The 15,392-nt window shown below is 35.4% G+C and overlaps 1 protein-coding gene across 1 annotated transcript in view; it reads right to left on the bottom strand.

Annotated features, from left to right (window-relative positions):
- The window catches only part of ESR1 (estrogen receptor 1), a 181,333-nt gene that overhangs the window by 78,371 nt on the left and 87,570 nt on the right, over positions 1-15,392 (bottom strand). Inside the window, exon 4 of the mRNA XM_085308427.1 lies at positions 3,095-3,211. Within this exon, the coding sequence (XP_085164553.1) occupies positions 3,095-3,211 (117 nt within the window). The remainder of the gene's footprint in view (positions 1-3,094; positions 3,212-15,392) is intronic.

Below are 15,392 nucleotides of genomic sequence, written 5' to 3'. Positions count from 1 at the left end.
CCAACTGTCTCTAAAAGCAACATAACAACAGACGCTGACGGAAACACTTGCAAACAGAAGAGAAGAAAATAATTCTTTAGTACTGAAAGCAGTTTTTAAAAGATCAAAGAAAAGCTGGATGAAAAAAAGGGAAAAAAAAATCCACAGACTCATAAATAGAGGCTCCCAGAGTGTAACTCAGGAGATCACTTGAGGCCTACAAATTTTCTGAATGAAGCCCCCAAAATATTTTTTTCAATTGTGTGCGYATTACTAAAAATCATATATATGAATTTTTTTATGCTGCCTTCAGTTAACTGACTCTCTATGAGAAAAAACTCAGAAACTATAGCTTATAAATTATGTTAAAACAAAACAGGAACAATTAATCAAGATTTTATCTAGCTCTATTCCCCRTTATTACTGAAACTGAATAACTAATATCAGCTGTTGCCCAGAAGTTATATGATACGTATAAAAAACTTACCACCTTTGACAACTTACAAAGAGAAGTTCCACTAATTCAGTGAAAAAGTAAATTTGAGATTGTTTAGACAAAAGAAATACTGCAGAAATTTTCAACTGTTTCTAAAAGCCATATCATAAGAAAATAAATTGCAGACAGAGAGATATGAGTGAGATACAACACAGGTGAATAGTTTTCAAATATATAATAGAATTAATCCCTTCAAATAACAGAAATTCTTCTGTATTAACAAAAGGAGATTATTTCAAGAAAACTATGAAGTACTAAAGAAAAATATGGATCTTCCAGTTAACCACAACACTATGATTCAAGAGTGTTGAAGAGAAGTGTTACAAGAGGTCTAACTATTACAACAGAAAAACTTAAGAGATCTTCTCAGGGAAAACAAAACCAAACAAAAACATTTAAAAGTGTCAGTCCAGGTGGCATGCAAAGAATGTTCACATAACCTTTATCTTCATCTGAGAGAAATATGACAATTGGCAAGTACTCACTGAAGGAAAGGATTTCTATCTCTGAAGCTACTTGGATTGAGAATGAGTTCAGGAGAACCTTGATACTTCATCTTACATTATCTTTCCCTTACTTTAATACCTTACTTTACCTGCAGGCATGCCAAATTTACCATTTGCATCTATGGGATGTCAAGAGACTCTTCCCAGACTTCATAAAATAAATACTCTTAAACTCTCATCTATGAACCAGCAATGTATTTTAGTGCATTATTGTTGGTCCTATAAGAGAGGCAGGATTTATGCATATGCTCTTGCTCTATGCACCTTGTCAGCTTAGTTAAAAAAAAATCACATTCAATATTTTTAAATTATCAGTTGCTGTAGTGACTAGAGAAATGTTGTATTATTGTAAAAGGAAAGGATGACACCCATAGAATTCTACTGTAAAGTGTGAGCCACTGTATGAAATATAAATTTCAGAACCTCTATATTAGAAAAGGAAATCTGGATATAATTGCAGTCCTTTTTTGTTTTCTTTAATCAACAGAATACTAATAATTCTGTGCAGTTTTTATATGGTTGAACACAAATATAAATAGAACTTCACCAGTGGAAAAAATTATCACAATGCATATCATAGCAAACAATTATGAAAAACATCTACATTGATATAGTGAATAATTAATTAAATAMATAAAGGTACAAATATACAGTCTAAGTTTTAGAACTACTAAGRGATTAGACACCTTCATGCTTCTTGCATCCCAGAACTGAATTTGACAAAATCAGTCTCAGCTCTTATCTGATCCTCGAGATGAGAAAAATGCATATTCAACATCAACATGCAGAAATACTTGATTAGTGATAGTGGCGTTTTTTCTTCATCTTTCCTTTCTGCCCCTCAACATTCTCAAACTTGGCCTATTTTGCCAGAATGAACTTACAAATGATCGGTTGTTGTGACATGGATAAAATACGATGAGGCACTCTTCTCTCTTGCCCCAAAACAGCTTATTTTTCATGGAACAAGTAAATATTAGATGTGCTAAAGAAAGGGGGAACCAACCTGTAATTTAACAATTAGCTCCTTTCACATACAAAAAWAAGGTTCCAATTCCTTCTGTTCTGAACACTTACTATTTTGCTAGGATTTCCTACAGAAATCGGTTTAGATAAAACTAGTGAATATYCTTCACTTATAAAACCAATCTGATAATCTGATATTTTCAGTCATGTACCACAAGACTGTATTCTGTTTTAGAGTGAATATTACTCATATGAAACTTTATGATTTCCTGTGCTTCTTAAATATTCTTAATTTGTAAGGACATAGATTTTTAAAGGATTAAAATTAGCAAATTTCTACCTGTTTTGGGTAATTTTAAGGTACTGTAACATAGAAGAGAAAGACAGTTATCATCATTAATCCCAAATTATATTACAAAATAACTCTTCCACTTGAAGATACAGTTGAAAATACTCAATAGTATATATTGTCATATATTTCTAATTTTGACTCCAAAAGTTACACATCATTAATCTAAATGAAACAAATTAGTGGTATGCCACAATCAGCCTTWTTTGTTCAGGGTTGATTCTTTGCTGACATCATTATTACACAAGTGTTTTCTAAGAAACTGTCTAGCATTTACCTGAGTTTGTGTAAAATAAGAGTAAGGCTTTTAGTGTTGCAGGATGAAATTAATACACATATTGGTATGCAATTTTGGAACAGAGGATTTGACTCTCCCCTCCAGGACTCACAGAACAAATATTACATGTTTGGAGGTTTGTTTTAATGAACATAGACTGATTTGAGACTATCAATGTTTTTTACACTAGACTGCAAAATGATACAAAATCTTGGGTTAAGTTTCATCCACCGTGTTCAGGAGTCTACCAACCAGAGACCCAAAAAAAAAATTATATAACATTATCAGAAAAATCCTACCTCCAAAGACAACATTCCTATAATGTTAATTGAAATTTGGCCAAGCATATTATCACAGGATTTGTGATGTTTCCTTATTTAATTGCTGTTAGATTTAACATACTTCAACTCAATAAACCGAGTTGCTTCCTTCTTTAGGAACCATATCGGTTGTCCAAAGTTTTAAAATACAGCAAGGCAGACACGAATGCTGGGGATTTRTGTTCATTGCTGTGTACATACCACCTTTCATCATTCCCACTTCATAGCATTTTCGTAGTCGGCAGGCTTGGCAACTCTTTCTTCTGTTCTTGTCAATGGTGCACTGGTTAGTAGCTGGACACATATAGTCATTGTGCCCTGTAAAACCAGAGGGAGAGAAAAGTAAGGACACAGCTATAAACAATCTCCAATTACAGAAATTTCAAGACAGCCTAGAATACTTAACCTTATTTCTCACTGAGTGTTTAGTACAGCACAGTACGGCACTTCAACACAGGGAGAAGGTAGGGTTGCGAACACAATTTATCATGAAAATATTGATATGGATAATGAAGCTAACAGCTATTCACAATACAGCTACTCACAAGTGCTTTAGAAGTACTGTTAAAAACATAATGACAACTTCTATAGAGTAATTAAAATAATTAACAATCAAAGCAGTCAAAAAGAGAGTAGATGAATATGAACAAACCACTTGACTTTCTTGTGTTTAGTTTAGCAAACACAATGCCATCTGATCTGTACGCCTTTTTTGATGCTTAATAAGCAGACTGAGCAAAATGAATACTGGTTTATAGAATGAAAAAGGCCTATATAAGGATATTTTTAAATATCTACCAGACTTTGGAGCAGTTAAAAACAAACAACAATAACAGAAAATAGAAGCAGCAACCATTAATTTAATTGCATCTCAGGGACAAACTGATCTCTAATTCCAATGGCATGCCTAATGATATGAAATACATGCAAAAATTACAAATTGTTAAAATTACGGTGTGGTGCAGCCTAGGTTGATATTAGCACCTTTTCCTTCAGAGCTCACCTCCCTCCTTGAATACCCTCTACATCTCAATTTTTGCTAAAAACATTGTCAGCATACCGTAATTTGTTACTGTCAAGAGGCCTCAATTTTAATCCTTTCTTAAAAAGAAGTATCAAAGGTATTAAGTCTGCTTTAAAATTATTTTACAATCATAGACGAAGTTCAGCAAAGATGAAAAACACTATTCAATATCTTACTGGTTCTCTGTATTCATCTAAACACAACTAAGGTACAGCACACAACGAAACAATTTTACTGCAGAACTGTTTGTTCTTTCTTTCAGATCAAGGGATCAGCTTGAGGTAGAGTAGGGTGGGGGCTTGACAAGAGGCCTTGGTCTCATCAAATCATCTATCCTTGACTACAAATTAGAAAATAGAGTAAAAATGACTATCAGATTACACCAGGAACATCTGCTCTCTAATGCTACATAACTGGGAACCAATCAAAATAAGCAGCCAAACTGTAAACTTGTTAATATGGTGACAGCAGACTACACACTGTCTCAAATAGACAGAGTTATTATTTGTTAGCCCTGCTTAGTCGAATAGYATATGACTGGAAAAATCTGAATCCACAGGCTTTGCTCCAGGTCTGAGGTAAGGAGACAGAACAGAAATGCTACCGCAATCTCAGCACGAAAGACCATTTTAATTTTCAGTTCCTCTGGTATGATACAGACTGTTCTATATCTGATTCAAAACACTTCACATGTAAGAAAAAAAATCAAGTCAGAAAGAAAACAGTCTCAACCATATAAAGATGCAATATCTACAYGAAAAAGTAACAGAAAAAGTAAAAGCCACATTTATAAGAAAAGGTAATTTTATTTGGTCTCATTAAAAAACAGCAAAAAAAAATTGTTGCACCTGTCCTCAATTGTCAGCCTTGTTTTATAAGCCAAGCTGAAATAGGATCAGGGATGGACTGCAAACTTCAATTACACTTTTTAAAAACAAAGTAAAACCTTGACAGTTACARTCTCTGATCTTCATCCTAGGGAAGTTAAAAGGTAATATCATAAAGGGAACAAGTGCTTGCCCTGAATTCAGCAAGTCATTCAGAACAACATAACACTGTAGGACAATCAGACAAATGTTCCCAGTAAGGTCAAAGCTGAATACAAGCCTACCACCATTGCTGCACTGTGGCCCACTAGGTTCAACACTTCGAAAAAAAGTGACACTGTGCAAAAAAAAATCAAGTGGAATCAAAATCAACAACTGTCCTTTTTCAGAGCGGATACTTCCTCTTTTGCTCTGAACCTGGATTTCCCTACGCAAGCTGTAAGCTTATGGGAATAGGCACTTGGGCTTATAAAATAGTATACACAGAATTKTCCTATATATGGTCGAGCCACAGCCCCTATTGAAATGAATATGATTCACATTATCATATTTTCACAGTGAAATATTTTATTTTAAATATACACTTTAAAGGTAATAATTTCTCTGTTCTCATGCACAAGACCTGCACTAGCAACAAGCAACAATTCTTTCAAAGTGCTTGACAAGCTTCCCAGAACAGATCCTGTAAAATTTTCAACGCAAAAAAGAAGCGTCTGTGTGTGACAGGCATAATTCTTCAGATTATGAGTGCTGTAACTAACTTCATTGTTTAGACTTCATATATGCTATCATTCTAGGAGAAGCTAATGCACTTAATATTTTTCACTTTTTTGTTTTTTAATTTAGTTTAACCAATGCCTTAAGAAGACTGGAACAAACATAAGGAACCTGGAGAAMAAAAATTATAATTAGTTATGCAGAAGAAAAGATCTAATGCATGAAGGAAGAAGGGGAAAGGAAGGAAGGAATCTTTCCTGTTTCTCCACAATACCATCTGGTTTCAAGTATTCAGGCAAAGGAAGTGAGGAAGGAAGTTTCCTATGTAAGGAACAGAGAAAGATGAGGGCATTCTAGCTTGGGATGGCACGGAGCGGGAAAAGGTAGAAGAGCACAATTAAGGAAGAGGTGGCACTCAGAGATGAGCTTTATTTATAAGATTTAATAACTTAAGAACTCTGCTGTAATGAGTATTGTCTCTTAACTTTTCTGCCTTCTCTTTTATCTTTAAAGCTTGTCTCTTGGCCAAGATGGTTCAGAATGATTTGACTTACTAGAAGGAATCCCTCACCGCTGTGTGTAGTTAACCTGCAAGTAGGAGACAGGAACAAGTGCCTAGCTGCCCTATACACTATTTTCATGGTATCGCGAGAGTAACATGTGCTATAAGAGATGCTAATTAGACCATTAGGGTAGTCAGTATCAAAGGACTATTGAGAGAAAATGTCTTCAGCGACCTGTGATATCCTTAAATAGTACTTTTTTATTACTTATCTCACCTTGTTTCAGTCCTGACATATACATAACCTGCGCTGTTGTGAACTACAAAGAATGAGATCAGGAGAGCTGCCACAGGGGATTGGGGCAGTGTAGGGGGGAGGGGGAGCTGCTTTTTCATGGTATCTCACTCATTGTACTGTAAGGCACAGTAGAGTCAAGTATTTTTACATCACTTTCCAGAACAGGGTAGAAGATCTGACCCCTTTCCCAAAKCACTAATTTTAGATGTGGTATTCTGAATGATAGTGTCAACATGGGAGCAGGGGAAGCTGAGGAAGCACAGTGTCAACAAGAAGATAATGGTTGAAATCAAAATGATTTTGACCTTACTCTAAACCTACTCATCATAATCAGAGCTGTTTCATACTGTGCACACAGCCTAACTTTCTATTGCCACCATGAGTCATATGGCTAGCRTTTATGTTCACAGGCTCACATAGTTGTCAGCGTAAGGGCTCTCATGATGCATGTCGTGTATGCAACAGCAGAGCGTGCTTCAGGCAGAGTGGGAGTATCRTTTATCTTTGAGGATTTCAGTCAGCAAAACACTTCATATTTCATTTCATTTAAGTATTACTACATCCAGCAGAACATTTAAGCATCTGTGTAYTTCTGAGGAGTATTTCCAGCACAGTATATATTGTTAAAACTAAACATATGCTTGAAGGTTTTGCTGATTTGCAACTTTGAAGATCTGAGTTCATTTTATCCTTGACCAGCAAGGGTGAAAATTAGGGTCATTTTACTGTATTAACAGTAATTAACGTAACACACAAATATGTTTTTTTCTTAAATGCATAGACAGTTGCTGCGTTATACTCCAGCAACCATCAAAATTATCCTGAGAGAACAATTAAAGTAAGCATTAGAGGAAAAAAAATCAAACAAAATGAACTAAAGAACCCACAGGTCAGCAATGACAAGAAATRGCTTTAAAATGTTCAGTAAGGTTTAATTCTACCAGGCCAATAAAGGAATGTTTCTAGTCTGATAAATTTTGCATAACACCTAAACTGATGTAATTGATTCAGCTCATCATGTATTTCAAATGAAAACAGTGATAACCATTATTCCTCTAATTACATGCATTCTTCATTTGCATCTGTGTGATGTAAAGATTGAAATAATAAATAAATAAATAAATAAATAAATAAATAAATATTACAATCTTCACATCACACAACTCTTGAACTACTTCTTACCTATCTGCATGCAGACTGTAAGCCATTACATGGAAGCACCAGGTCATTTTATAAACTCACTGTGAGAGTGAAATCAGCAGAATTTCATATACCTAGGTGAAGGGAAGGCTAGAGTGTGGTGTCTATSTGCACCTTAGTGTGGATCAAAGAGCTCAGTGACAAGTAGGACGAATGGGTTATAGACTAAAGAGAAAACCTTGGAAAGAATACACTCAACAGCAAGAGGAAAGTTTCCAGAAACCATAAAAAAAAAAAAAAAAAAAAAAAAAGGTACCTGGACAATAGTATTGTTACATATGCTAATCCAATATGAACAAATACTGAATGTAAATTAAAAGTTACATAAATTTAAGTTAAACAGTCCCAGTAAAAGTGTATAATGATTTTAAAATCCCACTCTTTTCTAACAGGTTTCACAAAAGAACAGAAGGTCATGTCTAATTCCTTTATAATCACAGACACTCAAATTCACAGCTTAATTACCCTCAGACAAGGTCTTTGGATTTGGAACTTAAATCCTCTTAGCAACTACCTGACCCTGCTGAGAAGATGAACTCTTTTCTGTTTTTAAACTAGGAGGAAATTACTGTATATGATAGTAAGGAAATGGGCCTAGCAGATTGCAAAATATGTCTTCTCTGCATCTGATGAACAAGTCTTTTTTCTGCATACCTCTGAAAGAAAAATCACAGTCCCGTAAGTGAAAGAAAAAGGTCAAAATCTAAATACTCTGTAATCTCTCATTCAGCTGTGTCACACAGCTCCAGTACTGAGTGTTTATGTTCTAGTGGAAGCTTCTTGTCTTCATGTGTGTATAGCATTTTTCATATGAGCTGTTAATTCAAGTTAAATTATAATGATGTTGACCTTTCTTTTAACCTTTTCTTACGCAATTTCAAAAAATAAGAAAAATAAAGAAAAAAGATGAACAAATACTGCATGAAGATATTGAATTTGCTGCCGCTTCAACAATTTAATAATTCAGGAATACATACATGCAGAAAGAGTGACATGTAAAAAGTAAAGCATTACTTAAGCTTTACTTTAGCTTTATAATTATGTAATTATATACATTATAAATAACAGATGTGTGTGTGTATACACACACACATACACACACACACATATAAAAAATATATAGCAGACCATTTCAAAATTTTTCTTACTGGCCTGAGTCCTAAAATTTGAATTGGTGTTTCAATTGCTATTCCAGGATTAGGATACAATATGCAAATTTTACTTCTACCCCAACTCCAGCTCCRTCTTCTTAATTTTAGAAAGTACAATAAAATAGGAAGTATATTTTTTCCTCATGACAAAGACACCAATCTAGATCCCAATCTCTGTAAAATCTGGCAAGGARTACAACATCTACTTTCTGTTTCCCTATCTGATAAATCACAATGGTTTTAAACCTTTGGCACATGATTAAACCAACAGCTGTGTTAAAGGAAAAACTCCCACAATGTATTACTCACAAGCATCTCAATATGATCCTTCCAGAGACAAAAAGCATTTTCAGTAGAGAGTCATAGGCAAGCCATGGCCATTTTACTCCTGCAGACTTTAAAAGATCTTTGTTGTACTTTTAGCATCCCAATTTATTCGAGCTAAAATGGCAAGAGGAGAAATTCTACTATGGAAAACTCCTTCAGCTAGGCCAAAAAGTAAAAACAATTGCTAAGCTACACTTGTGCATGTAAAATCCAATTAGTTATGTGCAACAAAAAAATTAATACACTTCTATTTTAATTTCACATATAACATCAGCCATTGGATGTTGAACAGTGATGGCATCTATTCAATAAGTTTTGCTAGTCTTACCTTATAGTTGCATCTTAGGTAATTAAATGGTCCCTAACACTGTAAAGATCACAAGGAGCTGAAAAGTATTCACTCCTAGAGTACCTCTGTAAGAGAAAGTGCTAGTATTTCCATTAAATAGATGGAGGTCCAAAGGAAGGATTTTTCACTGCAAGTGACAGTGTGCAATGGGGATGGTGTTTCAAAGCACAGAGAGTTTTCAGCACGGGAGACTGCAAAACAAACCRTAGTACAGTCATCTCCTGGTATGGTTAAAATATTACACTAATCTGTAACATCAGTACTTTGACAAAAATCCCCTTTTATACTTGTGCAACACCTTCTTGTGCAAAATAAAAACCAGTTACACTCTTCTTCCATTTATTGATCTATATCTGTGCCCCTCAGCTTGCTCACTTACACTCTAGCAACACTCATATCCTACAGCAGATTCATCCATTTTACATCCAGAAGGAACAACAAAGATTTAGTTTGATGTCCTGCATACTTGGCCTCATTTTAGAGTGGGAAGTACCTCTGATATTTATTACAAGGAAGTCCAACTATTTCAATTATTTGTGACTAAATTAAAAGCACATCTTTGAAAGGAATACATGATCTTATTCAAATAATCCAGACAATGAGATATTTACCAGATCTGTTACTAAATCATTCCAGCAGAGAAGTGTCATGCTAGCTCAGTGAGTTTTATTTTACAGTAACCTTGAGCTAAATACTTCAATCAAATTAGTTTATAGTCTCCTTTTGAAACTAAACTATGCTAAAGATTAGCTACTTCCAGTATACTTGCCACATTAGTTATCTTACACAGTTCTCTCTACTTTGATTTCCACTTCTCAGAAGTGACTACAAAGGACAAACTTAACCTGCTGAAAGTCTGAAAGCTCAYGGGAGTGGAGCTTATGAAGCTGGTTTAAACTAATAGACCCACCTAAAGGTTACAATAAAGTATTTCTCCTCACACTCTGTTTTACAGAGTGGAACASTTAAGATCAACACACAAATGTGTTCTCCAGTAATTAGCTCTTTCTTTTTCCTAGTCAATGTTCTGAAGGGCTGACAGGCATAGCACCAAGCTAGGAATAACATGAGTTTGCAAATGTATAATTTGCAACATATAACTACTTCCCTCATATTTATGTACAACTTAAGTGACTTTTTGCCACTTTTGATGGTTTTCTTTTGGACCCTATTAAGATCATCAACACACTGAAAATGATATTTTGACAATCTTATCCCTATTATTAAAACAGTCTGCAATGTCTTTTGGCCCATGAGTTCAAATGGTCACATCAACACTTCACAAATCCAGTCATTAGGATCCTTGACATTCATAAAATACAGCCTACCTTTATGATGGGATTTTCAAGACAACATAGGAAAGAAGCTCAGCCTGATCACTGAACCCACTATCCTAGTGCACTGCCTATTAATATTGTTGCCACTATAAAAATGTCAGGATGCTCAAGACAAGAGTCATCATACCTTGGTGGTACACCAGCAAGCCTTGGTATAATACTGCAGCAAGATCTCCCCTCCCTGGCTCTCACTCTGACTGATCATGACTTCTTCTCACCCTCCTCACCCTCACAGACCTTGCCCAGTTTCTTTCCTCTCATTCTTCCCAAAAGCCTGAGAGATACAGGAAGGCCAGCAGAGGCTCCTGTGGGGGTGAGAAGTCTGCATGCACTGAAATGGACACGTTTGATGTCCTTTATTCCAAAGCAGCAGGAAGAAGGAGTAGAAATYGGAGAAAAGATGAGAAGAAGGCCAAAAAAGGGGAAAAGAGATTCTTGATTYCATTCACAACTGCTCTGCAGTCTTGAAGAGCAGTAAAATAATCTCACTCATCCCTGAAAGTCCCCATCTAAAATCCTGTAGAGATGTTTGCAGATTTTTTTCCATTTCCTCTCCACATTAAACTCACTCTGCTACCTACTACACAAGTKAATTTTCTATAATCTGGGGAAACCTTCAGCTAGTTGTCCATACATATCTGACCATACCTGARGGACTGGTAGTTCATCTGTTTTCTGAAAAGTACATTTTTACTGTAGTCACTATTAACCATGTCATTGTATTCAGTTCAGCATTTAAGCATACAGTTTTTAACCATTCTGAAGTACAGTTTGAGGGAACATGAAACACTGTTCAGCTTTTTTTAGTTGCTTGATAAGGCATACCAATCAAACAGAATCTTCTAGAGGAAGTAAAACACCATTAAAGCTARTAATACAGGATACATTAAGTATTGTTTCACAGGGCTAGGAAATTTGTCTAGGAGGCAGGAAAAGCTTTAGACTTGGCATAAGAAGAACCAATGGTGGTTTATAAAATCAGACAGCAATCAGTGAGTATTCTCTACTTTCTGGCAAAAAGTATGTTGCCCAATTTTAGAGASGCTTTCCATATTATCTGGGTGACATTTCATGTGTGAGCTAGGAAAACAGTTCAGATGATTTGAGAAAATCAGTCATGGGGAGTTACTATCATAGTTCACTGTTAAAATAGAAGCTGATATTGAATCAGGCTTCATAGTGTCTCTCCCAGATTCAGTTCTATACAGTATTTTCCTCRGAGATGGGTAATGGACCAGAGAATATATTTTATTAAATGTTATTCTTTCACAGATTATATTTATAGGTGCTATAAGAACAAAGAAAAGACCAAACTACTCTGCTAGTGAGACAGAAATAAATCTGAAATAAACGGCAAGTCTTCTGGAGTCTACAGGATAAGAATTCAAAATTATCTTGGCAAACTRGAGATAGCAGGCAATACAAATCACTATGTTAAAACTGTAATAACCAGATTCACAAAACAAGGTGAGGAACAAGTTATTAGTTCTGTAGGAAGGTATGCTCGAGCTTATTCTGCATTGCACACTGACAACGAGTGAAAAGTGTCATGTTCTTGCAAATAAGGCAAATCCTACGGTAGGTTGGACAWAGAGGAAGACCATCTGCTAGTACTGAAAGGTTCAGCAATGGTGAAGCATCTTCATAAATGTAATCATACTTCAAGAAAAAAAGAAAATAGGACAAACTGGAGAATGTCCAAAGTAGARCAACCAGAAGATTAGAGGTATGGAGAACACAGTCTGCAAGAAAAGACTGAATAAACTGGATTTCTTCAGGGTAGGTAAAAGAGACTGAGACAAAGGTGTGATAACAGTCTTCTGTACAGAGGGAAAGAGAATAATTTGTTTTCTGCAGCATGATAGATAGGAAAACAAGTGATGAGCTTAACATGTAGGAAGGTTCAAATTCAAGTTTAATAATACCCTTCAAAGATGAGGAGAGTCAAATAGTGGAACAGACAACAGGTTTTTAAGAAGATAAACAAAAACATGTAAAGAATGACATAGTAAGAGCTGACCCTATCATAGGACAGAAAGATGGACTAGGTCTCAAGCTCCACTCCAGCCCAGTAATTTGCTCAGACCATGAAAAATAAGGAAGTGTCTTAGATGCAAACACCTTAAATCYACACGCTTGCTGAATGCAGCAATTAAAATTTGTCGGAGAAGTACCACATTCAAAGTTGATTGAAAAGGTGGAAAAAAAATATTGAAATTTGCCTGTCAATAACACCTAGGTTTCTGAAACAAGATCACCGTTGATAAGAATGCTGATATTCAAAATGTGCATTAAAAGGCAGTGATTGGAGTACATATTTAACTCAAGGACCTCTAGAGAAAAAAAAAATACTAAGAATCATAAAAATAAAACATGTTTCAGAAGAACCTGCCTGTTCATTGGCTGTTGGAACTGTCAAAATAATGGATAAACCCTTCTGTTTTTCCAACATATTTTCTACACTTCTAATGGTCAGCTACCTCTGAAACTGGAACTGTGTTTTTCCATCCTGAGACTAAATACTAGTCTGCAGTCCCCTGTTAAATGGGCTATGATTACCTCTGCATGTCTCACTTAGGCTTATGTTCYGCAGTCTTGCTCTTTCTGCTGACAACTCATAGAATCAGTGGATAAGCAGTCTTATTAGGGAATTTCTGTCTTCTCAGCTGCAGGATCTGTGCAGCATTTGCAGCTGTTATCAAACAGATTACAAGAAATACCATGAAAACAGAAAGCAGCAATGGAAAGCTAAAGGGAAGATCTCAGAAACCCCCCAAACTGACAAACTTGCAATTGCTACCTTGTGGTATTACCTGATCAYTCACTTACTAGGCATGTTTTGCCAATGAAAGTCTTCTCCCCAATTCAGAAGAAATTATGTATGTATGTACCACCTCTAATGTTAAAAAATTTGAACTACGTTGTCAACAAAGTACAGCTCTATCACTGTGAAGCTAAACAACTGATAACACTCAAAGTCCACTGCCAAACTCTCCTACTTGATGTTCAGAAGGYGTAACTGTTAAATACAATCCATTTTCAAGCCACATAACTAAAGGACTTCCCAGCTTCAAGATTTCCCACACTYTGAAGACCACTAGGTCTGTGTAATTTAAGACATAAATGGCAAGCCTTTGAAATCCCTCATCAAGGCTATTCATCGATTCTCAGATGTCAATCTATTTTTGCCTGCCTTGTATCTCCTTGCATCATGGATTAATTTTTAAATGAATATTTGTGAAATTTGCCAGATTTTCGCGTGAGTCTGCAGCTAAGAGAAAAGTCAGAGAAAGCATTTATGAAAAAATCAGAACATAAAAAGGAGACAAGAAAATAGAACTGAAAATTTCTGAAATACTATGGCAGKTCTGAGACCAAGATACACTTCAAAATAAGGAGTTACACTTTTGTTTGTTCTGAATCTCATGTGCTCCCCCGAGGGTTCTCAGGCCCACATACATATGCATTTGGACACTAGTCAGAGGTGATAAAAGCAATTCCTTCCTATCTCATGCCTTTTGATGGCTATCTAAATAATAGAACTAGAAGGAGGGGGAAAGACTGTGCGAGTCACAGGTGATTTTTAATTTGTAAATGGTATTTGTGAGGCTGATGTTGAAATGTTTCACACAATTCTGTTATCCAAATTTTAAAGAGGTTATTAAGCTGTGGGAGGATCATAAAAGGTGTAAAAAAGGAAGTGACTTGGAAGATAAGATATACACTGGGAGACTTAAGCATTTTAGTTTACTTAAGATATCAATATGATTTCATTGTAACATATAAGAATTTCCAACAGGAGACCAATACCAGATATTAAGAGAAGTTCATGGAGTGATGTGAAAGTCAAAGTAATTCAAGCTAGAAAGGTATTTTTTTTTAGCAGGTGGGACAACAAATCATTAGAACAAGCTATCATTGGAAATATGTTCTTGAGCCCCACAAATCAAGGCTGATGTCTTCCAAAAGATTTACTTTCCATAGAGTTACTGGGCTCTGTACATGGATAACACATAAAGTTTACACTAAAAAGAGGMCAGACTTAATGATCTAATGGCCCCTCTTGGTCTTAAAATCCATAAATATTTTAATAGAGAAGTACAGTGTGCTGTGATGTGACTGCTTGTTATGCCTCTGGATTCAAGTCAGTTGACCAATTACATTCCTGAAGGCTACATAGGCTGGGTGAGGAATAAAGCAGTCTTCTATCACCAAGCAACACAGTGTTCTTTGTGTCATATGATTTTTCTCTCTTGTGAAACACTGTACATTAATATCAGTCTGCACAGTGTTTTCTCAAAACAAAGTCACTAAAATCACTATTGGGATATAAGCTAGCAAAAGGGACTGACATCTGCAAGTTTTGGAGGCACTGGAGATTTTCACCAACCATCTGTTGTTTAAACAAAATTCAGTAATTGTATGTAGTTGAGAGACAGTCACCAATACAGTTTGTCTTTTTAGCTTTTACTATTTAACAGTAAAGAAAGACTTTAGAATCTGAAATTCACAGATTATCTCCAGAASCATCCCCTCTGGTAAGGTCCAATGAGGATGTGATTTTTCACAAAATTAAAGTAGTTACTTATGCAAATAGAGACTTCACTATAGCAATTCTGCTATGAAATCTCTGATTAAAAGTATACAGTAGACCAGTCATCTCTGCATCTATGTCCACATTGGGAAATACAGCATAGAAAAGCACAAATGTAGTTTTTGTATATTAAGTGTTTTACTCTATAAGTAGCAGCAACAAAAATCACTGCT

Source organism: Rhea americana, unplaced genomic scaffold (assembly GCF_003343005.1).
Source record: "Rhea americana isolate MKP2758 unplaced genomic scaffold, rheAme1 scaffold_275, whole genome shotgun sequence".
In the NCBI taxonomy this organism is placed as follows: domain Eukaryota; kingdom Metazoa; phylum Chordata; class Aves; order Rheiformes; family Rheidae; genus Rhea; species Rhea americana.
This window is presented reverse-complemented; position numbering and strand designations above follow the sequence as displayed.